The sequence below is a fragment of the Leptodactylus fuscus genome, chromosome 6 (assembly GCF_031893055.1).
Source record: "Leptodactylus fuscus isolate aLepFus1 chromosome 6, aLepFus1.hap2, whole genome shotgun sequence".
Taxonomy (NCBI): domain Eukaryota; kingdom Metazoa; phylum Chordata; class Amphibia; order Anura; family Leptodactylidae; genus Leptodactylus; species Leptodactylus fuscus.
Genome location: NC_134270.1, coordinates 22054076 through 22081373, shown reverse-complemented (window position 1 = coordinate 22081373; position 27298 = coordinate 22054076). Strand labels below are relative to the sequence as shown.

The 27298-nt window shown below is 39.5% G+C and overlaps 1 protein-coding gene across 1 annotated transcript; it reads left to right on the top strand.

The window, feature by feature from the left end:
- The first annotated feature begins 12148 nt into the window (after positions 1–12148).
- On the top strand, positions 12149–25136 carry LOC142210400 (myosin-4). The gene is made up of 41 exons (XM_075279508.1): positions 12149–12193; positions 12917–12963; positions 13466–13679; positions 13781–13924; positions 14032–14188; positions 14859–14886; positions 15871–15988; positions 16103–16195; positions 16285–16348; positions 16438–16536; positions 16643–16746; positions 17152–17290; positions 17390–17508; positions 17588–17737; positions 17909–18079; positions 18224–18533; positions 18616–18683; positions 18777–18864; positions 18939–19056; positions 19141–19264; positions 19349–19485; positions 19567–19822; positions 19914–20156; positions 20260–20436; positions 20523–20668; positions 20880–20970; positions 21062–21451; positions 21534–21660; positions 21743–21861; positions 21972–22168; positions 22280–22463; positions 22586–22751; positions 22929–23053; positions 23137–23445; positions 23527–23730; positions 23818–23943; positions 24050–24220; positions 24302–24406; positions 24491–24586; positions 24670–24801; positions 24998–25136. Exons 3-41 carry the CDS (start codon positions 13479–13481, stop codon positions 25010–25012), a joined length of 5811 nt encoding a protein of 1936 aa, XP_075135609.1. The 5' UTR covers positions 12149–12193; positions 12917–12963; positions 13466–13478; the 3' UTR covers positions 25013–25136.
- Positions 25137–27298: the final 2162 nt, after the last annotated feature.

Genomic DNA, 27298 nt, shown 5'->3' with positions numbered 1-27298 from the left:
GATAGATAGATAGATAGATAGATAGATAGATAGATAGATAGAAGATAGATAGATGTTAGATAGATAGATACAAGAAATATATATAGAGAGAACAAAGTGTATACACCGTAACTCTGCACATAGTATATATACAGGTAACACCGAACAAAGTATATACACAGTAACACTGCACATCCTACTAATATTATGAATGTGAAAGTTTGTGTGTTTGATATTCAATCACACAAAAATGGCTGAACGTATTTAGATGAAATTTGGTACATAGATAGTTTGTAACCTCGATTAACACATCGGCTACTTTTTATCCTGGTAAATGACATGGCTTCACAACTGTTATGAATTTATGTTCATATACTATATTATACTGCTCTTGGCAGCAGGAGAATAAACTAATCTCAGTTTGCTGATAAAGCCAGGTCTGTTATCTCTCTATGTAAACACACAGATAACACCGAGTCCATTGTGTACAAGCATTTGGATATTTGCATATCTGATCTGTTCTAGGCAGTGCTGACACACTCGATAGGAAAACTCCTTTAATCCAAATTGGCAGTTTCCCAATTTTAAACATTCTGGGAAAAAGAAAATCTATTTTGTCGCAAAATTTCCAAAAAGAGCTATGAAGGTAGCCAGAAGTCACAGAGTTCCCCTCAAGCAGAGCTGAGGAGGATTGAGCAAGATAGGAGTCAAGCGGCTCTTAGAGCAGCCAAAACGCCAGAGCAGGCAGATCATTGATGCCAACAACATGCTCATTATATGGCGTCCCAACAAGCTGCTGAGATGCCAGAACAATCACAGGCACGGGGCGAGGATCAAGTTCAGCAGCAGGACAGCTTGAGAGCTGCCAAAACATCACAGCAGACAAATCATCAACGGCAGCAGTTTGCTGAATATAGGAACATGCAATGAGGTTGCAGGTACAGGCTAGTGGTATATACACAGGTAACACTACACATAGTTTATATACAGGTAACACTGCACATAGTATATATACAGGTAACACCGCACATAGTTTATACACAGGTAACACTGCACATAGTATATATACAGGTAACACCGCATATAGTATATATATATAGGTAACACCGCACATAGTATATACACAGGTAACACCGCATATAGTATATATACATAGGTAACACCGCACATATTATAGATACAGGTAACACCGCATATAGTATATATACACGTAACACAGCACATAGTATATATACAAGTAACACCGCACATAGTATATATACAGGTAACACCGCATATAGTATATATATAGGTAACACCGCACATATTATAGATACAGGTAACACCGCATATAGTATATATACACATAACACAGCACATAGTATATATACAAGTAACACCGCACATAGTATATATACAGGTAACACCGCATATAGTATATATATAGGTAACACTGCACATATTATAGATACAGGTAACACCGCATATAGTATATATACATGTATACAGGTAACACCGCACATAGTATATACACAGGTAACACCGCACATAGTATAGATACAGGTAACACCGCACATAGTATAGATACAGGTAATACCGCACATATTATAAATACAGGTAACACCGCATATAGTATATATACATGTATACAGGTAACACCGCACATAGTATATACACAGGTAACACCGCACATAGCATATATACAGGTAACACCGCACATAGTATAGATACAGGTAATACCGCACATAGCATATATACAGGTATACAGGTAACATCGCACATAGTTTATATAGGTAACACCGCACATAGTATAGATACAGATATACAGGTAACACTGCACATCGTGTCAGTGTATGATAAGAGATAAGGGTCTATCACGTCCATCCGGCGGTGCCCTCTTTACCTTCTGCATATACCGGGTGAATTTACCATATTAACTGCAATTTTCACTGTATAATTACCAATACCCTCCCCTCCAGTACATCTGGAGATACTCAGGAGGAGAACACCAAGAAACATCAGCCAGTCATAAAGCCATGTGTGAACACCAACCAGAACCCAACATAATAAACATAAATCATATAATAGTAAGAATGGCCATATATCAGATATCCCCCGGTAGTCTAGAATCCACCTCCATTATGGATGATATCAGCACACATTACTGTTACTATTAGGGATTATTACAATACCATTATACTAGTTGTTGGTGAGGAGCCGTCTGGTGTACTGTCTTACCTCTGGAGTGAGGGGCCATGAAGGGGGCTAACACTTTGCGTCCAGACCTCTTATATACTCCCATCACATCCTCATCTGTAATTACACTTATAGTGAAACCTATATTTGGTCATCGATATTGGAGGCAATAAAACCAGCTGGAGAAGTGTTGATGTAAGGGTAATTTTATTGGTGTCGGCCATTGAGAGCCGCGACTTTCACAAGAACATATGGACAAGTCATTTTTGTAGCAGCAGCATCTCAGGTTTTCCTGGGTCACATTTTTCCCCCCCGTACCCGTGCCCCTCGCCCAGAATATATCCTAGGACTTACAGGACAGACACAATCTGGAAATCACTTCTCAATATAACACCGCAATATTTTTAGAGATTTTGTTCAAAAATAGAAAAATGACATTAATTTTTTTAAAAAAAATTTTTATGGAGCTGATATGAATAATGTCTAAACAGTCTACATATAGGATGTAATGTAATGTAATGAACATACTGAGACCAATACACAGTCATCATAATAGTAACACAAAAATACTAAAAAACAAAACCTTACATGGAGATGATACAGTGGCACATCAATTCTAAAAAAAATTACGATTTTAAATTTATATTTATTGATTTTAAATTATACATTTATGATTTTATATAATTTATTATTTATGATTTTATAAATTTAGCTAATTTTATTCCTTTAAAATTATATCAAAAATTTGCTTAAAAAAATTCTTCAAAAACCAATGATGGAATTAATGGAGGTTATTCAGAACAGTCAGAATCACTTGGATATTTTTTCTTATATTTTACATGTGTGACACATAAATATACTATTCTATATATATACTAATTATAGATTATTTTTAGGAGCATTATTTAGAATTTGGCGTTTTAGATCAAGCACTTACCTTCTTAATAACTTAGAAAATCAAATACTAAAAATCTGAAATATCTTTGATATTTTTTTTTAAACAAAAAAATCATGTTTTTGATGATATTATAATTGAAAATTCCTTAGTTTCTATCAGGTTCTCAAGGATATATAGCTCATAGTCGAGAAGAGTAAGAACATTTCCATGGAGAATTCTTGCCTTCCTTTTGGTATCCAGCGTTTAATAGCAGATTCCACTAGATGGTGATCAAGGCTCAGACAGATATTCCCCGTCCTACAGATCGGACACTTCACTGTCTTGTTAACCTCTTTGTAGCCAAAAGTGGCCCAATACATTGCTATTGGACTTGTATTTTGAACTCGAAGATGGAATTTTTGGAAATTTTCAGACAAAAAATATAGTCTTGTAATCTGATCAAATTCCCAAGAATTCTGCTAAAGATTTGGTTTTACAACTGATCACTCTTAAGAACGACTCATTAATATATAAATAATGGATGGCCAGATTTTTGAGACTCCTATCCATCTCTAAAAACAATGGGACCCTTCAGTTTTGATCGACCACTGAAGACAAGCTCATTGATGTCTACGAGTCTGTCTCCAGCTTCTCAGTACAATGGATGAAGGTCGATGAAAATCGATTGGAGAAGCACAAGCTTCTGCCCCACCTTATATTGAGCCTCATCACCCAAACCACCACTGATCCAAACTTCTGACATATCACCCTGACATCTCAGAAGTTTGCTAAAGCAATGTTTACTCCTAAAGTCTTTTTCAAGGTGAGACCTCCATGGATTTTTTAGTGTTTTTTTTTTTTTCATTTTTAGAATATGAAACCCACATATTCTCAATTGGATTTGTCATGCCCCTCCGGTCATTTCCGAACAATTTTTGCTGGGTAACTGGGGTATTATTCAGCTACAAGAAGTAGGTGGTACTTGTCACAGTAACCTCAACGTGACTCCTGGGAACCACAGTTTCCCATTAGAACATTTCCCAGATTATCATTATCGGTTTTCCTTCTTCCCTTAGTGAATCATGGTGCCACCTCTTCTCCAGGTTAGTGACATACATGCCACCTACGCCCCTTTTATCACTCCATAGTCTAGTTCCAATGTTAACATCTCTATTGGTGATTTTAGCAGTGGACACAGGTCAACCTATGACCAGTCAAGCTGTGATTTTCCTTTTATTGGGTGAGGTCTATCCTACTTGGCACTATATTTTCCATTAAATTGTACTAGAAGAACTCTTTTTATGGATCAGAATAGATGAGCCATCCCCCTACGCATACATAAGTCGGTGGTTCATGGTCCCATTATTGGTTTAGCAGTTGTCCTTCCTTGGACCACTTTTAGTAGTTACGAACTACGACATACCAGGAACACCCCACAATCTCTTTTTGGAAATGATCAGCTCTTGGTATCTAGACATCACAGTTTGGCTTTTGTCATTGAGTCTTTACCTTTGGGTTTTTTCAACTTCCAACATATCAACATCAAGAACTAATTGTTCACGTGCAGCCTAATGGATCCCTCTCCTTTACAGGTGCCATTGACACCAGATAAGCTTGCCAAAACTGTTGACATGACCATCCTTCCAAAGTACTAACATCTATATCTCTAATAATCTAAAGGGAATCAGTCCAGATCTTCATCAGTCAATACCAGTCCATCATATGCTTCGCTCTACCACAGTTGAGGTCCTGACGAGTGGGAGATTCTGTCCATTACGTTGTTGATCCTACAATGCTAATTCATGACCATTGGTTCGTTTTCCAAGATCTTTTTTAGCTTGAAAAATGTGTCTTAAGACGGCCAAATCTTCCTCTATGAACAGTCTGTATTCAGCCACCACAAGCGACTTCAGATGAGTTGACGCCTTCCTAGAGGAGCTGAGCTGTTGATGGTTATGCCTTAAGTTGGGTTCTCAAGGTCAGACTGCGCAACAAATTTTCAGATTATCATAAATTAAAAATAGATTTACAGGGCGATAATTGGCTTTAGCTTGATTAGATCTTAAGAATGATTCTTCTTGCGAGGTGTCCTCCAGCATTCTTGAGGTTAGAAGGCCATAGCACAAAAATTTTGCACAAGGCCATTGCTCTCAGCTCAACCATATGGAACTGATAAGTGGCAGAGGGAATACGATATGAAAATGGCCGCAATAAAGAAGCAATGAGCTGGGATAAGAGTATATAACAGATTGACAACTCCGTGATCTTGATTTCATACGATATAGAGACTAAAGAAAACTTCAGGGAAACGTGTTTTTGACCTTTATTAGATGATCAGTATTCAAGACTAAAGATCTTGGCTTCAGAGTTTTTCCATTGCAAATGTAACACATGCAGATATAATGTAGATTTTATCTTATTAAGATTGAAGATTTTTTTTCTCGGATTTTTGAAACTCCGTATTTCACATGTTTTGTACAGTAAATGACAGAAGATTTTCAGTGTCTGCAATAAAAAAAAAATTAAAAAACTGCAGTTCTACAGAGTGTGAATTCACTTTTAAGCCTGGTTTATATCTGTGTTGGTAATCCGTTCGGGGTAGTGCGCATGGAGACCACCCCGAACGGATTACCGAACGCATTGACAAGCGGTGTGCAGTGAAAACACATGGACCTCATAGACTATAATGTGGTCGTGTGCTTTCCGCACAGACTCCGCACGGAACATGCAGACACAAAAGTAGTTCATGATCTACTTTCCTGTCCGCGTGACTCATGCGGAGACTGCGCGGAAAGCACACGGACTCCATTATAGCCTATGGGGTCTGTGTGCTTTTACTGCACACTGCTTGTCAATGCATTTGGTAGTCCGTTCGGGGTGGTCCCCATGAAGACTTCCCTGAACGGATTACCAACGCAGATGTGAACCAGACTTTAGGCTACATTCAGATGACAGTGATACTGATTGTGTGATGTCTGTTTTTTTACCGGAGCTTACACTGTCAATGAATGGGGACTAGTCCCATGACCGTTATTTTGACAATCCAAAATATGGGTCACATCTTAATTTCAGCCATTTTTATGGATCCCTCAATACACTGAAATTATAAGGAGGATCCATGAAAACGGGCACCTCACGGTGAATAATGGCTGTGAAAAATGGATGTTTTTCATGGCCCTTTTGCACCTTGCCCATGTGCATCTAGTGTTGAGTGTTTTCACTATTGCATTATTTTAATCCATATTTCCGTTCCTTCAAAGAAACAGAAGAATCAATCATTAAAAGGGATTTGTCTAACAATGGATGACAATAAATCTCGAGACCCAATTGACCATAGTGAGGTGCATTGAGTATCCGTTTTCGCAATCATTTCACCAGATGAAAAGTTGTGTCTCCAGGAATTTTTTCATGGCTTTAGATTTTTTGAACATACCCTAAGCTGGTCATGAATATTAGATGAATACATTGATTTTGGTGGGATCTGTCAACCATCTAATGTGTAGTGGTATATTTGGTGGGAACCCATTGAGTACACTTCTAATTTACCATATTGCCACCGATGAAACTCATAGACACTATGACTATAGCAGAAAATGAGAAATCTTTATTTCCAGAGCCATGATCACTGCCTCTCCACAAACATAGTGATGGACAGCTATATATAACTGAGGGAATATCAGGTTTTGTAGCCCTATTAAAATAGATCCCACGGACCATTTAAAGCTTTCAATGGGCCTCTGATATTAAGAAATGCTCTACATTCACCGCAGACATTAAGTCTAGTAGTAATTTATGGAACATAACGTCCAAGACACGATGATGGAGGATCTGACACAATGGCAGATAGTAGATTTCCGTAGGCTGAAACCACCATTTTGGTCAGGATCCGATAACAACTGAATGATTACAATAGATGGAAGATAGTATCAGGAGAAACTCAGCCAGACAGATCAGATTTAATCAGAATTGTGCCTAAATGTTGGAGGAGATGGCATGACCAACATTTACTAAACATTTGAAACACTTTTTGCTCCTACTTTGAGTGTAAGTTTCCATAAGGTTTCTTGAAAAAGGGACTAGGAAAGTCTTAAAAGACATCAAATCTAATAAGTTTTGGTTATTATTTACAACGTCCAGGAAGTCATGTGTCTTTTTCAGATTGATTGTGGCATGAGCACCACTTTGTCGATACGTATTGATGAATCTCCTCCTCATCTCTCTGGTAGACATTCAACTCTTCCTTACAAGTTTCATGATCAGTCATGGTGACAATATCTCACACACACAGGTAATAAAACACTGTCACCCTTTGGGATTACTCTATCAAACTACAGTCCTATGAAAAAGTTTGGGCACCCCTATTAATCTTAATCATTTTTAGTTCTAAATATTTTGGTATTTGCAACAGCCATTTCAGTTTGATATATCTAATAACTGATGGACACAGTAATATTTCAGGATTGAAATGAGGTTTATTGTACTAACAGAAAATGCGCAATATGCATTAAACCAAAATTTGACCGGTGCAAAAGTATGGGCACCTTAACAGAAAAGTGACATTAATATTTAGTACATCCTCCTTTTGCAAAGATAACAGCCTCTAGTCGCTTCCTGTAGCTTTTAATCAGTTCCTGGATCCTGGATAAAGGTATTTTGGACAAACAATTCAAGTTCAGTTAAGTTAGATGGTCGCCGAGCATGGACAGCCCGCTTCAAATCATCCCACAGATGTTCAATGATATTCAGGTCTGGGGACTGGGATGGCCATTCCAGAACATTGTAATTGTTCCTCTGCATGAATGCCTGAGGATTTGGAGTGGTGTTTTGGATCATTGTCTTGCTGAAATATCCATCCCCAGCGTAACTTCAACTTCGTCACTGATTCTTGAACATTATTCTCAAGAATCTGCTGATACTGAGTGGAATCCATGCGACCCTCAACTTTAACAAGATTCCCGATGCCGGCATTGGCCACACAGCCCCAAAGCATGATGGAACCTCCACCAAATTTTACAGTGGGTAGCATGTGTTTTTCTTGGAATGCTGTTTCTTTTTGGACGCCATGCATAACGCCTTTTTTTATAACCAAACAACTCAATTTTTGTTTCCAAAATGAAGCTGCCTTGTCCAAATGTGCTTTTTCATACCTCAGGCAACTCTATTTGTGGCGTACGTGCAGAAACGGCTTCTTTCTCATCACTCTCCCATACAGCTTCTATTTGTGCAAAGTGCGCTGTATAGTTGACCGATGCACAGTGACACCATCTGCAGCAAGATGATGCTGCAGCTCTTTGGAGGTGGTCTGTGGATTGTCCTTGACTGTTCTCACCATTCTTCTTCTCTGCCTTTCTGATATTTTTCTTGGCCTGCCACTTCTGGGCTTAACAAGAACTGTCCCTGTGGTCTTCCATTTCCTTACTATGTTCCTCACAGTGGAAACTGACAGGTTAAATCTCTGAGACAACTTTTTGTATCCTTCCCCTGAACAACTATGTTGAACAATCTTTGTTTTCACATCATTTGAGAGTTGTTTTGAGTAGCCCATGATGCCACTCTTCAGAGGAGATTCAAATGGGAGATCAACTTGCAATTGGCCACCTTAAATACCTTTTCTTATGATTGGATACATCTGGCTATGAAGTTCAAAGCTCACTGAGGTTACAAAACCAATTTTGTGCTTCAGTAAGTCAGTAAAAAGTAGTTAGGGGAATTCAAATCAATAAAATGATAAGGGTGCCCATACTTTTGCACCAGTCAAATTTTGGTTTAATGCATATTGCACATTTTCTGTTAGTACAATAAACCTCATTTCAATCCTGAAATATTACTGTGTCCATCAGTTATTAGATATATCAAACTGAAATGGCTGTTGCAAACACCAAAATATTTAGAACAAAAAATGATTAAGATTAATAGGGGTGCCCAAACTTTTTCATAGGACTGTATGTTTAGGAAATACACTCTTTTTGGAAAGTGGGTGAAAAGTATCGGTATATTGGTGTTGGCCAGATTCTAAGTCCATAGTGCTGACCATTGATGGCTTGAGCTTCCACTCCTTAGAATTGTGTAATCATCTGTGATGGTGGGCCTCATAGAAACGCTCAATATAATGGTGGTCAGAGGTTGATCCAAAGTTCTAGGCTTCTATTAATTGGCTGGGTTTTAGTATGTCATTTGTGCTTTATGTTGTGGATAGATGTAAGTGGTTGGAGCCTATGAAATTTTATGGTTGAAAAACCATCTCAAGATAAAGACAGGACAAACTTTCCACAGTTTGCTTCAGTGGTGTAGATGTACAATGAAGATTATGTTTGGGTAGGAGATGGCTACTTTTCTAAGGGCATGCACATTAGATATCTGCTGACTGACAAGGATTGGCCAAGAATCCATGTGCTCTTAATAGGGAGAGGAAAATAAACCTTTGTTAGACATCTTTGTCCACCAGACTAATGTGTTCCCTCCAGATACCTATGTCTTCTCCAGACCTGTTTCTTCCTCTCTAGAAATCTCTGTCCCGTTCCAGACTCTTGTCACCTATAGTCTTCTTTGGTCACCTCAGACTCCATGATTGACATGTTGAATTCTAAATTTCTAATATTCTTTTCCTCAACACCTGCCATGGTGGGAGAGGTGGGGCAACTTCTTAGTCATGTCATCCACTGCTGCTGAAATCAATGGGACCAGCCAATATTCTTCTATTGTGTATGGGCACCTCAAAAAATGTACATAAGGACGGTCTATTATTTCATAGAGGACTATGTTTCATATACATAAAACAAGTGCTCCATACTCCAAACCATGGACCTTTCAAAGGCACACATAATCCATAATTAATGAAGACATGAAGACCAATACAAAATGCAAACCCAGGCCCCTCTTACAAAAAATTAGCTATAGTAATGGCTGAAAGATTCAACTTACTATCAGAGAATATATACTCCCAGTCTAAATTCATCCATAAACAATAAATATCTATTGGCAAAACACTAAACTGGGAAAGAGGAGATAGTTGTGGATGGAATCATCTGGCAGTAGCTTATCTCCCCTCAGAACATGTGGTTCGGGTAGCTGAAATCCAAAGGTTCATTCCTTATTCCCCCTTCCATCAGGGGAGAATCAGGAGGCCCCATGTACAGTAAATAGTTGGTTGGTCAAGTTAAAATTGGTGACTTTCACTATTACACATCTAGTACATTTAGCCAGCCTCATAGAAAATACAAACGTGCTTTATTAGCATGACCGAAGAAAAACGTTTGGTGTTGCCAAAGCAAAGAATGGTTGGTGTGGGGGAAGGGGGTGGGTGAGGGGTGTGTGGGTTGGGGGTTCGTGTGGCCTTGGGTTCTTGTTTGTGACATGTGAGTATGGGTGGGCGTGGGGTAGGCGGGCGATGGGGGGCTTAAAGGTCTTTGGGTGGTGGGTTGGGGGTTTAATAGTCCTTGAGGACTATTTTAATCTTTAATCTTTAATCTTCCTCTTGTTTGGTGACAGCTGGACACGTACTGGGCAGCGATCTCCACAGTGGTCTCCTCTTACCCCAGTAGGATGTAGAGTTTCCTTTTCTCGTCTGCAGATGTGAAGTCTGGGATGTGGGCAGAGAGTCTTTGGTGGTAGATGGCCCTCATAGCTGAGTATTTGGTGCAGTGTAGTAGGAATTGACCCCCGTCTTCTAGGGACCCTTGGTCGCAGTGTTGGCACAGTCTGTTTTCCCGTGGCTTGTACGTCTGCCTGTGTCTCCCCGTTTCAATCTCTAGGTTGTGGGCGCTCAGTCTGTACCGGCTCAGGGCTTGTCTGTGTTTGGGGTGGGGTATTTTCTCCAGGTAGTTGGCCATGTTGTAGTCCCTTTGTAGGGATTGGTACAATGTGAGTTTATTGGAGTTATTTAATTTGTTTCTCCATTCTTCGATGTACTGCTCTGTTTGCCTCTGTGGTCACCTTTATTTGGGCCTTGGTCATCATCTGTTGGTCTTTTTTGTTTGGTGGTTGGCTGTTGTTTGGTTGGGGGGTGCCGGATTTGTTCAGGTCTTTGTGGCTTAGCCATGCTTGGTGGTGGAAGGAGTCGGGGTTGCTGCCCTGAATGTGCGCCTGGAACACTAGTGCCCTCTTCTGTATTGTGAGCCATAGGGGGAGCCTGCCTAGCTCTGCTCTGCAAGCCGTGCTGGAGGTGTTGCGGTGGACATGGAGCAGGAATTTGCAGAACTCCACTCCACTTATAGCTTCTATGAATGGTCATGCCCATTAGATAGAAGGAGCCTGATGTTAGATGGGTAAGCAATTGCTCTAGCAATGCAGCTAAAGACATTTGAGTCCATCTTGGTCATTACGACTGGTCATATATGTTCAGGAAGGTGAAAAATGGACAATCTTTATGAGAAGATTATTTTACGAAAAGTTTTCTTTTTGATGAAATAACTTTTATTGAGCAATTGGCCAATAACTTTAATCATGACTGATGTCTTATTAGATGATGATAGAGTATCATAAGTTTTACCTGACAAATGTTTACTGTTGAAATAATCCATCTATATCAACTAGAGTCTATAGCAATTGGCAAAAAAATTTACTTTATCATCTAAACTTTACTACAAATTAAATTTTATGATTTTATACAAAAATTTTGAAAAAATCCATCAGTGATCTCCGAAAGAAGTGATGGCCAATACATTTCAGGAACCCTGGAATCACTTCCCGACAAAAATCTAATACTTTTCCATTGAGCCTCCTCCTCAGTACATGGTTAACATGCAGAATTTTTCATCACAAAGGCATGTGTTCAGCTGTAAATGATATCCTGCCCCGAGCAGAAGTTAATCTGAAATTAAAGTTGACTGAGAAATCCGTGAAATTTAGTCCTGGTTGTAGTGACATCGAGATCGCTGTTCTATATTAGGAATGAGAGCAGGCTGACTATAAACACATCCCAGATGATACTATATACAAAAAAAAATTGATCGACCATATGGTTAACCTTCAGGTACCGGTCGTATCTTGTATCGCACAGTGGTCAACAGAAGTGAAATTACAGCATCGACAAATTTGCAGCTGAGAGCCATTGATATTAAGCTCCAAATATAGAGAGTGATAATGCTGGCATAGCACAAGTCAGGGTATAAAAGTATTAGGGCATCGGGGTGGACTTATCCTTCCCAGGCTCTGCATCTAGAGGTAAGCTGTCCAGCTCCCAGGCCGTGTGTTGTATGGGCTGTCCAACATCACGTTACTGATAAATTCAGATATATAAAAAAAGGGGATATTATTTACAATTTTTCTTTTCATGGATTCTTAGAAAATCTGTGGAATAAAAATTTAACTCCATGCCATATTAGGCTGTGTTCACACTAATAGTTTTCTTTTGAAAACGGAAACCATGAAAGGGATCTTGCATGGAAAGGTCTCATGTGGTGTAGAATAGCTCAGGAAGTTGCGCTATTCTTCCCATCAAAGTACTGGAAAAATAGACTCTGAATAGATTCTCTAATGTTGAACGCAACCTTATGGACTCATGTGAATGCAACCCTATGGAAGCATCTTGTTCAAGAAGGAGTTTTAGGACAGAATACGGGACCTTGAAGAGGCACCATACAGCAGCACCAGGATCATACGTGCCCATAGAGACTCTATTTTGTTGCGTTTCGCCCCATCTCTTCTGAGATAAAAGTAGTCACCACCAACCTACTGTAAATCGCTGCCGATCGTGATGGTGCGATTGTTATTAACTCGCATGTGGGTTTCTACATACACAAAAAACATCTGCGTCTCTTCAGTGCTATGATATGTGATGGTAAAATAGATTAGACATTAGGCAAAAGAAGGCCTGGAGGAGAACGGGAGGGACACAGATTTACAAGAATATTATTGGAATCAAATTATTATTTTTTTTTTCCACAGCAAATATCCTTTGAACAAATTTTTCCATCGTAGAAGGATACTCAAAGGTAGGACTGACCATATGCAGACTGTAATAGTCTGAGACTAAAACCTTTCTTTTTAATAGTAACTCATTTGGCCCCATATATCAATAATATTTTATGCTAGGCCAATAAAATTGGAGTAAGCAGTGGCCTAAAAGTCCAGAACATTTGCAATTAACTACATTTAGTTGTGCCGCCAATTTCCATCCTTTCTAACCTCTGCCTATGATATAAGTTGTACACTTACAGAATGATCACAGTTAATGTGATCAGTTAATTCCTTTTTGATTTGGAAGAAGACATAAATGTCACCCAGTTGGGTACACAATTTGGCTAAATCTTAGATGCCACTTTCTAACCCAAGCAATTTCCATTAAAAATCGGGTATAAAATAAATAATTAAAGTGGGCCAATATCATAAAAGGTGGTAGTTGTACCAAGATATCCTAAATTCCCAATAGCTTCTGATTCAGGTAAGAAAATTCTTACAAATTTTGTAAACTTTTTTCCTATTTTTTCGATGTAGAAAATCATCAGCCATGGGTGACGGTGAGATGGCTGCTTTCGGGGAGGCAGCCCAATACCTCCGAAAGTCAGAGAAAGAAAGAATTGAGGCCCAAAATCGCCCATTTGATGCCAAAACATCTGTCTTTGTCATCGACCCAAAAGTATTGTACGTAAAGGGAACTGTTCAGAGCCGAGAAGGAGGAAAAGTAACTGTAAAGAAGGAGGACAACACCGTAAGTTCCTTAGAACAGTGATAACAATTTTCTCTACAAACTGATCGCATCAAGAATAATATAAAGAGTCATTACTTACCGTGTTTCTTTATTCTATGCAGACTGTAACAGTGAAGGAAGATGAAATCTTCCCCATGAACCCTCCAAAGTACGACAAGATTGAAGACATGGCGATGATGACCCACTTGAATGAACCATCTGTCTTGTATAACCTCAAAGAGCGTTATGCCGCCTGGATGATCTACGTAAGCCTTGGATACTTCTTTACTGGATGAATGGAGTCTCCAGCTATTGTTGTTCTTCAAATTCTGCAAAATTCTATATTAACTATATTCTGTTGGTCTTCCTTCAGACCTACTCTGGGCTGTTTTGTGCCACAGTCAACCCCTACAAGTGGCTGCCTGTGTACAACCCCGAAGTGGTGGCTGCCTACAGAGGCAAGAAGCGTCAGGAGGCCCCACCACACATCTTCTCCATCTCTGATAACGCCTATCAGTCCATGTTGACTGGTGAGTAATGTCTACTAAATATTACAGGAAGACAATGGAATGATACAGTGGCCAAAAAGACACAAATGAATATTTTTTAGAGAATCGTTTCACCAAAAATGTTTAGAAAAGACTTCGATGTTATTGTATAATTTAGGGACATTGTTCTCAAAAAAGATGACTAGATATCTTACTACTTCCAGCAGAGCTAATGGGCAGAGCTGCATCTATTGAACACTCCCTTGCTTGGCTACTTCTCAGTTTGGGGAATAGACCATGATGACGCTTCATTCCTTTGAGGATGTAGGATGAACATGAAGGCTTGTAATGAGGAGCCTCACATACGTTCAATAGCTCTAAGGGTTTTATACCCTACACCCCTTCCTTAGGTCGTTACTCTGGGGACTGCAGTGGGCATATTAGGTCTTGTTCACACCTTTGACAGAAGATTGTCATATCTAACAGGAAAAATAACACAGAGTGATGGAACCCAACAAAATATTAAGTGTATTGTGAACAGAACTTTAACGTAAACCATTGATAGGGCGTCTGTAAGAGAAACAGTTGTAATATCTATTAACATTGGAATGGAAAAAATAATGTGCATATAAAAGTTTAGTTTCATATTACTTTATGTTTTATCCTTTTTATTATATTTTTATTAAATTATTATTTTGTCATTTTTAAACAGATCGTGAGAACCAGTCCGTCCTGATTACGTAAGTAACAGACACAAGGGATTAATACAGTATATATGGGGTTGAGCAGATCTTGAGATTTCAGGATCGATTTTAAAATCAGATTTCCAATCATTTTCCAGCCGATCGTGAAATTTGCTCGATCGCCGATCGGGTTCCAATCTTTTCCGATCCCGATTGCTCAACCCTAGTCAATGCTTCTCTATGGGAAAAGTCATTTTTAGGGTTGAGCCAATCTTGAGTTTTCAAAATGCAATTTCCGATCATTTTCCAGCCAATCCCGATCGTGAAATTTGCTCGATCGCTGATCGGGATACGATCTTTTACGAACCGCTCAACCCTAAGTATATACAATTGTATCATGTACAGATAGGAGTTGATAGAAAAGCTAATGCTATAGTAACCTGTAGGGCAGTATACGTTCATTCTTCAGAAATTGGGAGAGATGAAGGAGTGAGACAAATTATGGCATGAACAAATGGGGTCATTTTCCTATGTCCTCCACCCTTTTTAGGGCCATCTATAGACCCGCATTTCCATAATAGAAAAGCCATCAAAACCTTTAATCTTCACCATTTGACTATCTTATGTGTATGGGGGTCTTTCTGACTCTTCCCTAGGGTAAGAAGGATGGGGTGTCTTAATTTTCAAGTCCCAATCCTTTTGTTATTAGGGCAACTAAACCAATGCCAAAGATATCCGGCAACAGCTCACTCCCTTCTCACCACTGACAAAACATGCATCGTAAGCTGTATCTAAGGTGCATGTGTATAGGGGAATTGGAAGGAATAGCAGTGTTTGGACAAGTTATTGAAGGTCCTTCGTGGCTGTACATTACTTAGCTTACAGCCTATGGTACTGCGGGTGGGAGCATTTGGGCACTGTATATACTATGTGTATGTACCATTGGTATTATTTGGGTACTAAACCGTCCTGTTAGGTGTTTGGTAGATGGCACTACTATCAATGCATATTTATGCTGTTTTTCCTATTTTCTATACATAGTGGAGAATCTGGAGCCGGGAAGACTGTGAACACGAAACGTGTAATCCAGTACTTTGCAACAATTGCAGCTATTGGTGACACAAAGAAGAAAGAGGATCAACCTGCTGGAAAAATCCAGGTAATCTGACCTTCTGTAACGTTAATACCATTGAAATAATTCCTTTCTGGTCCGATTATGTTCCGATTCCCGACGTACATGTCTCTCATTTGTCTCATCCTTGTACTTGTATAGGGAAATCTTGAAGATCAGATTATCCAGGCTAACCCACTGCTAGAGGCTTTTGGTAATGCCAAGACTGTCAGAAATGACAACTCCTCCCGTTTTGTAAGTTTCATTCATCATTGTAATGTAGACCAAATATATTCACTTATCGGCAAACAAAAATAGCATTTCTTCCATATTAAAACCTTCAGGGTAAATTCATCAGAATCCACTTTGGCACCACTGGAAAGCTGTCTTCTGCTGACATTGAAACATGTAAGTTGGCGCAAATTTCTAGAAAATATCAATTTCTCTATTTGTAAGATCAAACTTTTAGCGAGATTTTTTTTATCCTCATTTTTCAGATCTATTGGAGAAATCCAGAGTAACATTCCAGCTGTCTGCAGAAAGGAGCTACCATATCTTCTACCAGATCATGTCCAACAAGAAACCAGAGTTGATCGGTTAGTTGCTTTATACAGTTAAATACGTGTTTTAGCCACCTACGGTGGGTTTGTAGAGTAGTAAGATTTTATTAAAAAAATAATGTATTTTGTTTTTTAATTCCAGATCAGTTACTGATCACAACAAACCCATACGACTTCCCGTTTGTCAGCCAGGGTGAGATCACAGTGCCCAGCATTGATGACCAAGAGGAGTTGATGGCTACAGATGTACGTTCATTTCATTTTTAGATAAGCAAACATTAATGTTAGTAATACAGTGGGATATTCTAGTAATACAATGGGATATCCTACTAATAGAGTAGGACATGCTAGTAATACAGTGGGATATTCTAGTAATACAGTGGGATATCCTAGTAATTCAGTGGGATATCCTAGTAATAAAGTGGGATATCCTACTAATAGAGTAGGACATGCTAGTAATACAGTGGGATATCCTAGTAATACAGTGGGATATCCTAGTAATACAGTGGGATATCCTAGTAATACAGTGGGATATCCTAGAAATACAGTGGGATATCCTAGTAATACAGTAGGATATGCTAGTAATACAGTGGGATATACACTTGTGATACATATGAGTTCTTTCTAACCTGTTCCACCTTTTACTTACAGAGTGCCATTGATATTCTGGGTTTCAACCCAGATGAGAAGATAGGTATCTACAAAATGACTGGTGCTGTAATGCACTACGGAAACATGAAGTTCAAGCAGAAGCAAAGAGAGGAGCAGGCCGAGCCCGACGGCACAGAAGGTAAGATAATAGATAATATATAAAGTCAGACATGAAATGAGAAATGCTGGTTCTTTTTTGGCTGTGCATGTAATAAAAATTCATAAATGTGTTTTTCAGTGGCTGACAAGGCTTCCTATCTGATGGGTCTGAACTCTGCTGATCTGCTGAAAGCTTTGTGCTACCCAAGAGTCAAAGTCGGAAATGAGTTTGTGACCAAAGGTCAAACTGTCCAGCAGGTAACTACCAGGATTTAAGCACAATGATCCCAACTTGAAGATTTTTTCCAAAATTGACATGTTTATAATTTCTGTTTAGGTGTACAACTCCGTGGGTGCCTTGGCCAAGTCCGTCTTTGAGAAGATGTTCTTGTGGATGGTCATCCGTATCAACCAGCAGCTGGACACCAAGCAGCCAAGACAGCACTTCATCGGTGTCTTGGATATTGCCGGCTTTGAAATCTTTGATGTAAGTAATGTAACATCATGTGCACTTTTGTTTTTTTGTTTTTACTAAAGCCCCCTCCTTTATAGAGGAGAACCTCTTATTCCTTATTGGAATACTAACGTAACATCACGTGACATTCTGTATAAATGTATCACGAATTGTAACAAATATTGACCAATATTTCCATATCAGTTCAACAGCTTGGAACAACTTTGCATCAACTTCACCAATGAGAAACTGCAACAGTTCTTCAACCACCACATGTTTGTGCTGGAACAAGAGGAGTACAAGAAGGAAGGAATTGACTGGGAGTTCATTGACTTTGGCATGGACTTGGCCGCCTGCATTGAGCTTATTGAGAAGGTATAAAAATCTGCCTCACCCATTGTCTTTACTGACAAACCCTACTCACTTTCAACAATTAAACACACTCAAGATGTTTTAATTGCATAAATAGTTATATGTTTGTCATTTACATTCTAACAAAAAGTCCTATTTGTCATGCAGCCCATGGGCATCTTCTCCATCCTTGAAGAGGAGTGCATGTTCCCCAAGGCTACAGATACATCATTTACAAACAAGTTGTATGATCAACATCTGGGCAAATCCAACAACTTCCAAAAACCTAAACCTGGCAAAGGCAAAGCCGAGGCTCACTTCTCTCTGGTCCACTATGCTGGAACTGTGGACTACAACATCTCTGGCTGGCTTGACAAGAATAAGGACCCACTGAATGAGACTGTCATTGGGCTCTACCAGAAGTCATCCGTGAAACTGCTGTCCTTCCTGTATTCAGCCTACGCTGGTGCAGAAGCAGGTAATGTATTGGCTCAGCCGCAAAATATCTAATAAGACAAACACATAGAAAACATATCTGAAAAATATTCTCTATTATTCAGACACTGGTGGAAAGAAGGGTGGTAAGAAGAAGGGTTCCTCCTTCCAGACTGTATCTGCTCTTTTCAGGGTAAATATAAATATCTTCAACCCACTTCATTGTATACCTGTGTCTGTATGTTATAGTGGATTTTCTTATATATATCATTTCATACATCTATAGGAAAATCTGAACAAGCTGATGAGCAACTTGAGAAGCACTCACCCTCACTTTGTGCGTTGTCTGATCCCCAATGAAACCAAGACTCCAGGTAAGGAGGTTTAGGTTTTAGTGATAACCCAACGCTTCCTGGTTAGGTACCTACAAGTTATTTTGTCTTTATAGGTATTATGGATCATCACTTGGTCATGCACCAGCTGAGGTGTAATGGTGTACTTGAGGGCATCAGGATTTGCAGGAAAGGATTTCCCAGCAGAATCCTCTATGGTGACTTCAAACAGCGGTATGGGTTAAATCTAGAGATGGTTTTATCATGTATAATTAGTTCTTAAATTTCAATTAACCAATGTATCTTGTCTTTAAACAGTTACAAGGTGCTGAATGCCAGTGCTATCCCTGAGGGTCAGTTCATTGACAGCAAGAAAGCTTCTGAGAAGCTTCTTGGATCCATCGATGTTGACCACACACAGTACAAGTTTGGACACACCAAGGTATTTTATTTTCTTTATTACTTTTTCAGTTTCTAGAAAATTCCATGTAAACCTATACTTTAACTCTACTTGCTCTATTTGCAGGTCTTCTTCAAAGCTGGTCTGTTGGGTACCCTTGAGGAGATGCGAGATGAGAAGTTGGCACAGTTGATCACCCGTACTCAGGCCATCTGCAGAGGATACCTCATGAGAGTTGAGTTCAAGAAGATGATGGAGAGGAGGTAGCTTCATGTTTAGGCTTATTATCATATAACTTCTGCTTTAGCGACTATTTTTCTAACATAAGTATGCTTTGTTTCCAGAGAGTCCATCTTCTGCATCCAGTACAACATCCGTGCTTTCATGAATGTCAAAACTTGGCCATGGATGAAGCTTTACTTCAAGATCAAGCCTCTCCTGAAGAGTGCCGAGTCTGAGAAAGAGATGGCCAACATGAAAGAAGAGTTTGAGAAAACAAAGGAAGCTCTGGCTAAGTCAGAAGCCAAGAGGAAAGAGCTGGAAGAGAAGATGGTCAGCGTTCTCCAGGAGAAAAATGACCTGCAGCTCGCAGTTGCCTCTGTAAGTCACTATTGGTATCCATTATACAATGACCACATATAAGAGTTCTGAAAGAGCAGAGTTTAATTTGCTTTGCCAATGTATTTTGCAGGAAGTTGAGAGCTTGGCAGATGCCGAGGAAAGATGTGAAGGTCTCATCAAAGCCAAAATTCAACTGGAAGCCAAAATCAAAGAGATTAATGAGAGGCTAGAAGATGAAGAAGAGTCCAACGCTGAACTGACAGCCAAGAAGAGGAAACTGGAGGATGAGTGCTCAGAACTGAAAAAGGACATTGATGATCTTGAGCTGACCTTAGCCAAAGTAGAGAAGGAGAAGCACGCTACTGAGAATAAGGTAATTTGGCCATGGATAAATTAGTGTGTCAAGAGATATGGCTTACCTTTAGGAGGTACATACACTTGCAATTTTATGAATAACATCTTTTTTTACAATGTAGGTTAAAAACCTTACTGAAGAAATGGCAGTCCTTGATGAAAGCATTGCCAAACTTACAAAGGAAAAGAAGGCGCTCCAGGAAGCCCATCAACAAACTTTGGACGATCTTCAAGCTGAAGAGGACAAAGTCAATACTCTGACAAAGGCCAAGACTAAGTTGGAGCAACAAGTAGATGATGTACGTATAGGACTGAAGAACATTGCTTAGATAAGAGAAATAAGAATGATGCAATAGTCAAATACTAACATGTCATATTATATTAGCTTGAGGGATCTCTTGAGCAAGAGAAGAAGCTTCGCATGGACTTGGAGAGGGCCAAGAGGAAGCTGGAAGGTGACCTTAAGTTGGCCCAAGAGTCTACAATGGACTTAGAAAATGACAGACAACAGCTGGATGAAAAAATTAAGAAGTAAGAAGGTTTCTTTGGTTATATAATATGTTTAGTGCTTTATTAAGATCATGAGTGAAACAGACAACTGGCCTTAGAGCATCAGCATTAGAACCGCTCTGCACATATGGTATAATCTTGCCATCTTCAACCAGCTTGACTCAGGTGGGCTAATATCCTTTCTACTGCATGCGTTTACTGATGCAATCTATTACTTACTTTTATACAACAGGAAGGAGTTTGAGATCAGCCAGTTCCAGAGTAAGATTGAAGATGAACAGGCCCTGGCAGCTCAGCTGCAAAAGAAGATTAAGGAGCTCCAGGTACAATTTCTCCATCTTTCAGTGAACATGAACCAAGTTAATATATGTTCCATCTCTTCATGCAATACTTTTTTCTGACATGAACCAATAGGCCCGTATTGAGGAACTGGAGGAAGAAATTGAAGCAGAACGTGCAGCTCGCGCCAAGGCTGAGAAGCAGCGTGCCGACCTCTCAAGAGAACTTGAGGAGATCAGTGAGCGCCTGGAAGAAGCCGGTGGTGCAACCTCTGCTCAGATTGAGCTGAACAAGAAGCGTGAGGCTGAGTTCCAGAAGATGCGAAGGGACTTGGAAGAAGCCACCTTACAACATGAAGCCACTGCTGCCGCTCTCCGTAAGAAGCATGCCGATAGTACAGCTGAGCTTGGAGAACAAATCGACAATCTTCAGAGGGTCAAGCAGAAATTAGAAAAAGAAAAGAGTGAACTCAAGATGGAGATTGATGACCTGGCCGGCAACATGGAATCTGTCTCCAAAGCCAAGGTAAGCACACTACATTTACTCATACTTGACATCAACTGCAAACTTCAACATAAAAATATATTAATTTCACTTCACATTTTAGGCAAACTTGGAGAAAATGTGCCGAACACTGGAGGACCAATACAGTGAAGTTAAGACAAAGGAAGATGAGCATCTTAGGGTACTCAATGACTTAAATACCCAGAAAGCACGTCTCCTGACAGAGAATGGTAAGTTTTTCTGTGAAACATAAATGATGCAAATCTCAATCTATGAGTCGAAAGTTGACTTTACTTTACTTGTATTAATCAGGGGAATATGGCCGTCAACTGGAGGAGAAAGAATCTTTAATTTCTCAGCTTTCCAGAGGAAAACAGGCTTTCACCCAACAGATTGAAGAGCTGAAACGACAGCTAGAAGAAGAAACTAAGGTATAAAAGATTTGTAGAAACACATCATACATAATAACCAAAGCATTTTGGTTTAACAACACTTACTAGCTATAAAAGACTCACACTTAGCAAATGTGTTTAACCAACAGGCCAAAAACGCCCTTGCACATGGACTTCAGTCTGCCCGCCATGACTGTGACTTACTAAGGGAACAATTTGAAGAGGAGCAAGAAGCAAAGGCTGAACTTCAACGCGCTTTGTCCAAAGCCAATGGTGAAGTCTCTCAGTGGCGAACAAAATATGAGACAGACGCCATCCAGCGTACAGAGGAGCTGGAAGAAGCCAAGTAGGTTACCTTGAAATGATAAGCAGATCTTGAATTCCAATCGAATTGGTCTAGGTTGATAGGACATCTGTTTAGAAATTAGGTTTTACATTGTATTTTCTTACATAACAGGAAAAAACTTGCACAGCGCCTCCAGGAAGCTGAGGAACAAATTGAAGCCGTCAACTCCAAATGTGCCTCTCTGGAGAAAACTAAACAAAGACTTCAAGGAGAGGTTGAAGACCTCATGGTAGATGTAGAAAGATCAAACTCAGCCTGTGCTGCCCTTGATAAGAAGCAGAGAAACTTTGACAAGGTACGTCGCTGGGACTTCAACATTACATTTTCAAAAAGTTTAAGGCAATACTTGCAAAAGTCAGAAAATGCTAAGATAAATGCCTTCTTGTAGTAGTAAAAATATAATCTTGAATTATATAGGTTCTGGCAGAATGGAAGCAGAAATTTGAGGAAGCTCAAGCTGAACTTGAAGCCACTCAGAAGGAATCAAGATCCCTTAGCACAGAAGTATTTAAGATAAAGAACTCATACGAGGAAGCACTTGATCAAGTTGAAACACTGAAAAGGGAAAATAAGAACCTCCAACGTAAGTTCCACCATATTTTATACATGAAAAAGTCTTGAAGATTTTTGCAACATTTTCTTTACTTGTTTGGCCAGTCACATTAGTTAAAGTACATCTTAGACTTTGTATTTTATCAAAATCACAAAATATACATTATGTTCTATAGCTCATTTCTTCTTCTCCTTGTTCTCTTTCCAGAGGAGATCTCTGACTTAACTGAACAAGTTGCTGAGTCTGGAAAGAGCATTCATGAAATTGAAAAGTCAAAGAAACAGGTTGAGCAGGAGAAGTCTGACCTGCAATCAGCTCTGGAAGAAGCAGAGGTAAGTGGACTAGAACATGTGTCTGAGACAATCTTATAATGTGACTCATTTATGTTACTGACTTAACAATCTGTATCATCTAGGGATCCCTGGAACATGAAGAGGCCAAGATCCTGCGTGTCCAACTTGAACTTAACCAAATAAAATCTGAAATTGACAGAAAGATTGCAGAGAAAGATGAAGAGATTGAGCAAATCAAGAGGAACAGCCAGAGAGCCTTGGAATCCATGCAGAGCACTCTGGACTCTGAGGTTAGGAGCAGGAATGATGCCCTGAGGTTGAAGAAGAAGATGGAGGGAGATCTTAATGAAATGGAAATCCAATTGAGCCATGCCAACCGCCAGGCTGCAGAGGCCCAGAAACAACTCAGGAATGTACAAGGACAACTGAAAGTAGGTCATAGGAATATATTATTTTAGGGTGAGATGTGATGATAATGAGACTTGATAATGAACTGAATTATTTCTCTTTAGGATGCCCAATTGCATCTGGATGATGCCATTAGAGGAAGTGATGACCTGAAGGAACAACTGGCTATTGTAGAGAGGAGAAATAACCTCATGACAGTAGAAATTGAAGAGATGAGGTCAGCACTGGAACAAACTGAGCGTGGCCGCAAGGTGGCTGAGCAAGAGCTTCTGGATGTCACTGAGCGCGTTCAGCTCCTGCATTCCCAGGTTGCAATGAATTTTAATTCTAAGCATTTGTGGTCCATCCTGTCATCCATTATCCATTCACTAACTTTACCTTTATTCATTGTATAGAACACTAGCCTGATCAACACCAAGAAGAAGCTTGAATCTGACTTATCTCAACTTCAAAGCGAGGTGGAAGAGGCAGTCCAAGAATCAAGGAATGCAGATGATAAAGCCAAGAAGGCAATTACAGATGTAAGTAATGGTTCTTCTAAGTAATTCATAAGGGATAAGTAAAAATTACATGTCTGAAGGACATAGTTAGCGTGGAGTTCACCAATGGTTTTTATTATCATCCTAGGCTGCCATGATGGCTGAAGAGCTGAAGAAGGAACAGGACACTAGCGCTCACCTTGAGAGAATGAAGAAGAACCTTGAACAGACAGTGAAGGACCTTCAGCACCGTCTTGATGAGGCTGAACAGATGGCAATGAAGGGAGGCAAGAAACAACTCCAAAAACTGGAGTCCAGGGTAAGAAATCATTGCTGCTTTCGAAAGCATTCGAAAAGGATTAAATGTGTGGGAAAACTCTTAACATGACATGGTTTCCAGGTGCGTGAACTTGAGAATGAACTTGAAGCTGAACAGAAGAGAGGATCAGACGCCATTAAGGGTGTCCGCAAGTATGAGAGAAGAGTCAAGGAACTGACCTACCAGGTACTTAATATAAAAAGAGATCCTTATACAAGGAATGCACTTACATCAAACCTATCTAACATACTTCTTCAATTTTATTAACAGACTGAGGAAGACAAGAAGAATGTGTTCAGGCTTCAGGACTTAGTGGACAAATTGCAACTGAAGGTCAAAGCCTACAAGAGACAGGCAGAGGAGACTGTAAGTACCTGTACTTTTAAGTAATTTAATAATATGAGTGTATGTAGAGACATCATCTCCTCAATAATACGTTTCTCTTGTAGGAGGAACAAGCCAATATCCATCTGGCTCGTTTCAGGAAGTCACAGCACGAGCTGGAGGAGGCTGAGGAACGTGCTGACATTGCAGAATCTCAGGTCAACAAGCTAAGAGCCAAGAGCCGTGACATTGGCAAGGTGAGATCAATCATCTTAAAATCTCTATTTGACCTGATACTAAATCGTGTAAGCTTACATAAATTGCCAAACACTAACATTTCATAGAACGCTACAAAAATAAAAAGATAAATCTTAAAAACTTCCATAGCCTTAGAAAATAAATCTCTTCCAAGTGAATCCAATTACTAAAATGTATCTTTTGTTTAATTCACAGAAGGCAGAAGAGTAAAGAAGGATCGAACGTGAAACATTTACAAAAGATGTTCATAAAATATGGGCTGGTTTTGTGAATATCGGGTCAGCTTTGTAGTATTTTTTGTCTCTAGATGCAAATAAATTCTCTGCAGACAGTATCTTGGTTTCACTGGTTTATTTTATTTACGTTGTACAAAATCTGGTCAAACGTTGTTGGGGAAAAAACAACTTGGAGAACCAAAAATATGGTGGAAAACATTGACACTCCGCTTTCAAGATTCACAAATCTAGTAAAATGTCCATCCTACAAGAAATATAATGGCTCCACTGAGTATATATTTTTTTTTACATGCCACAGTCCTGTTTTATACTATGGTATAGCCCTTGAACATTTCAGTTTCGAAGAAGTAGCTTGGCTTCACTGTTTCGGACTAACCAGAACATTATGATGATATTGACGTGGTCTTCATCAGACCCTAAAATACAATCTTTCTGCTGTAAAGTCAATTGTAGTAAACAATGGGCAAAGGTCAATTGTCCTTAACAACATTTCAGAAAATAGATGGTAATGACTGGGGCCAATGTTAGGGGTATGCCACCTATCACACAATGGTCCTCCTGATGGTCAGGGTACTCTAAACTTGTACCTTACATGCGCACAGTCAATGTTCAGTGTATAAAGTGAGCATTATATGGTTCACCATAGGTGGAGGAAGTCCATAGGCAACACTGTAAAGTACAGGGTATTGTCCAACCCAGTGCCAGCCATGGCATAAACCTTTCTATTTCAGTATTAAATAACCGAATAAGAGACTTTACTCTACAAAAGGCGGTCAGAAACTATGACCGACCGGGCTATTGAGAAATGATGAAATATAGCTCGTAATAGCGCCGTGTCGAATGGCATGTTCTTAAATACAGTTAGCCTCTGATGATACTGACTAAGATGAGTTAGTTGAAACACGTCAGGCTCCTATCTACTCTATTAGTGTGTGTTTGTGTGGAAGTGTGGTTTCTGCCGATCCTAGAAAGAAACAAGCAGTATCCCCTGCCCGAGAATTAGTTTCACCTCAGTCTAGCAATGTCACTCCCCTTCATGGCTAGTTAATTGCTCATGTGGCAGAAGCAAACGATATGTGCATGTGAATGGGTGGATTCAATGGCTATTGGCTATATGTCAGTAATGTTCAACACTGTTTGCTATCCAGCCCGAGAATAATATTTATAGTCGGTTGAGAGATATTTGGGAAATTAGTCCTCATAAGTCCAGCTGAATATGCAATAGAAAGCAAGTAGCTAATTCAGTGTTCCTGTCTGCAAAACTAATGTCAGGAGCATTGCTTAGTGAGGACTAAGTACCTAATTGTGTATATTCTGGGAGGTGGAACTTCTGCAAATACAAATAAGACCACACACAGCTTTTAGGAACATTTATTTGTTTTCTTTTGTTTTGATATACAACTTTTAATAGTAATTAATAAAAGTTAAGTTTTTAATGTGCAAAAAATCCCCACACAAAATTTGTTTTTTCTTGACTCTACAAAAACATTAGGTGAGCACACTTATGCCCAATATCCCCCTCAACCTAACTTCCACGTCATATCGCGTGAGGGTTGTTTTTGAAAGGTCTTGATAATTCTATGTGGTCTCCAATAGAGATGAGCAAGTATATTCGATCGAATACCTCCCCTCCATAGATATTGGTGTTAAAAACAAGGCGCCCGGGAAGATTGGAGGGGAATCAAATATTTCCTGCATTTACTGTGTTTTATCAAGTACAACTATGCATGGGAGGTATTCGATTAAATACTACTATTCAATCGAATACTACTCGCTCATCTCTAGTCTCCAACCATCTGGAGGCAGAAGTGCTTGGATGGCAATGCTGACATGTAGTTTCTATGTCACACACCTCAGGAGCAAGGACAGACATGCTTCAACGGGAATGAAGTTTGTTCTGTGAATATTTATGAGGTTTGCCAACCAGTTTGGTTAGACGTTTGAACCGAGTACTGAAGAAGCCCACGAAGGCTAGGTTCCGCAGGGGGCCTCTGCTTATTATATGGAAGAGACCTCAAAATATAATAATGACTCACATTTGGCACCCCCAAAAAAATTTCAGGTTCATACGAACCCAAAATTTAGTAAAACCCAACTCAAACCTGTTGGATTATCTATACACATCACCCATAATCTAGAATGGAAAGAGGCACATGCATACAGGTTGTCCTCTTCAGAGTACTATCTGTAGGGAGAAGGGCAACGATAGGTGCAGATTCCAGTTCCTAAACTTCCACCTATACAGTCCTTTTGATTTGCC

Coding starts and splice junctions, on each gene's coding strand:
- LOC142210400 (XM_075279508.1), top strand. CDS start 13,479: ATGGGTGACGGTGAGATGGCTGCTTTCGGGGAGGCAGCCCAATACCTC. Junction 13,680..13,780: donor TAAAGAAGGAGGACAACACC/GTAAGTTCCTTA, acceptor TATTCTATGCAG/ACTGTAACAGTGAAGGAAGA. Junction 17,509..17,587: donor AAGGTCAAACTGTCCAGCAG/GTAACTACCAGG, acceptor ATTTCTGTTTAG/GTGTACAACTCCGTGGGTGC.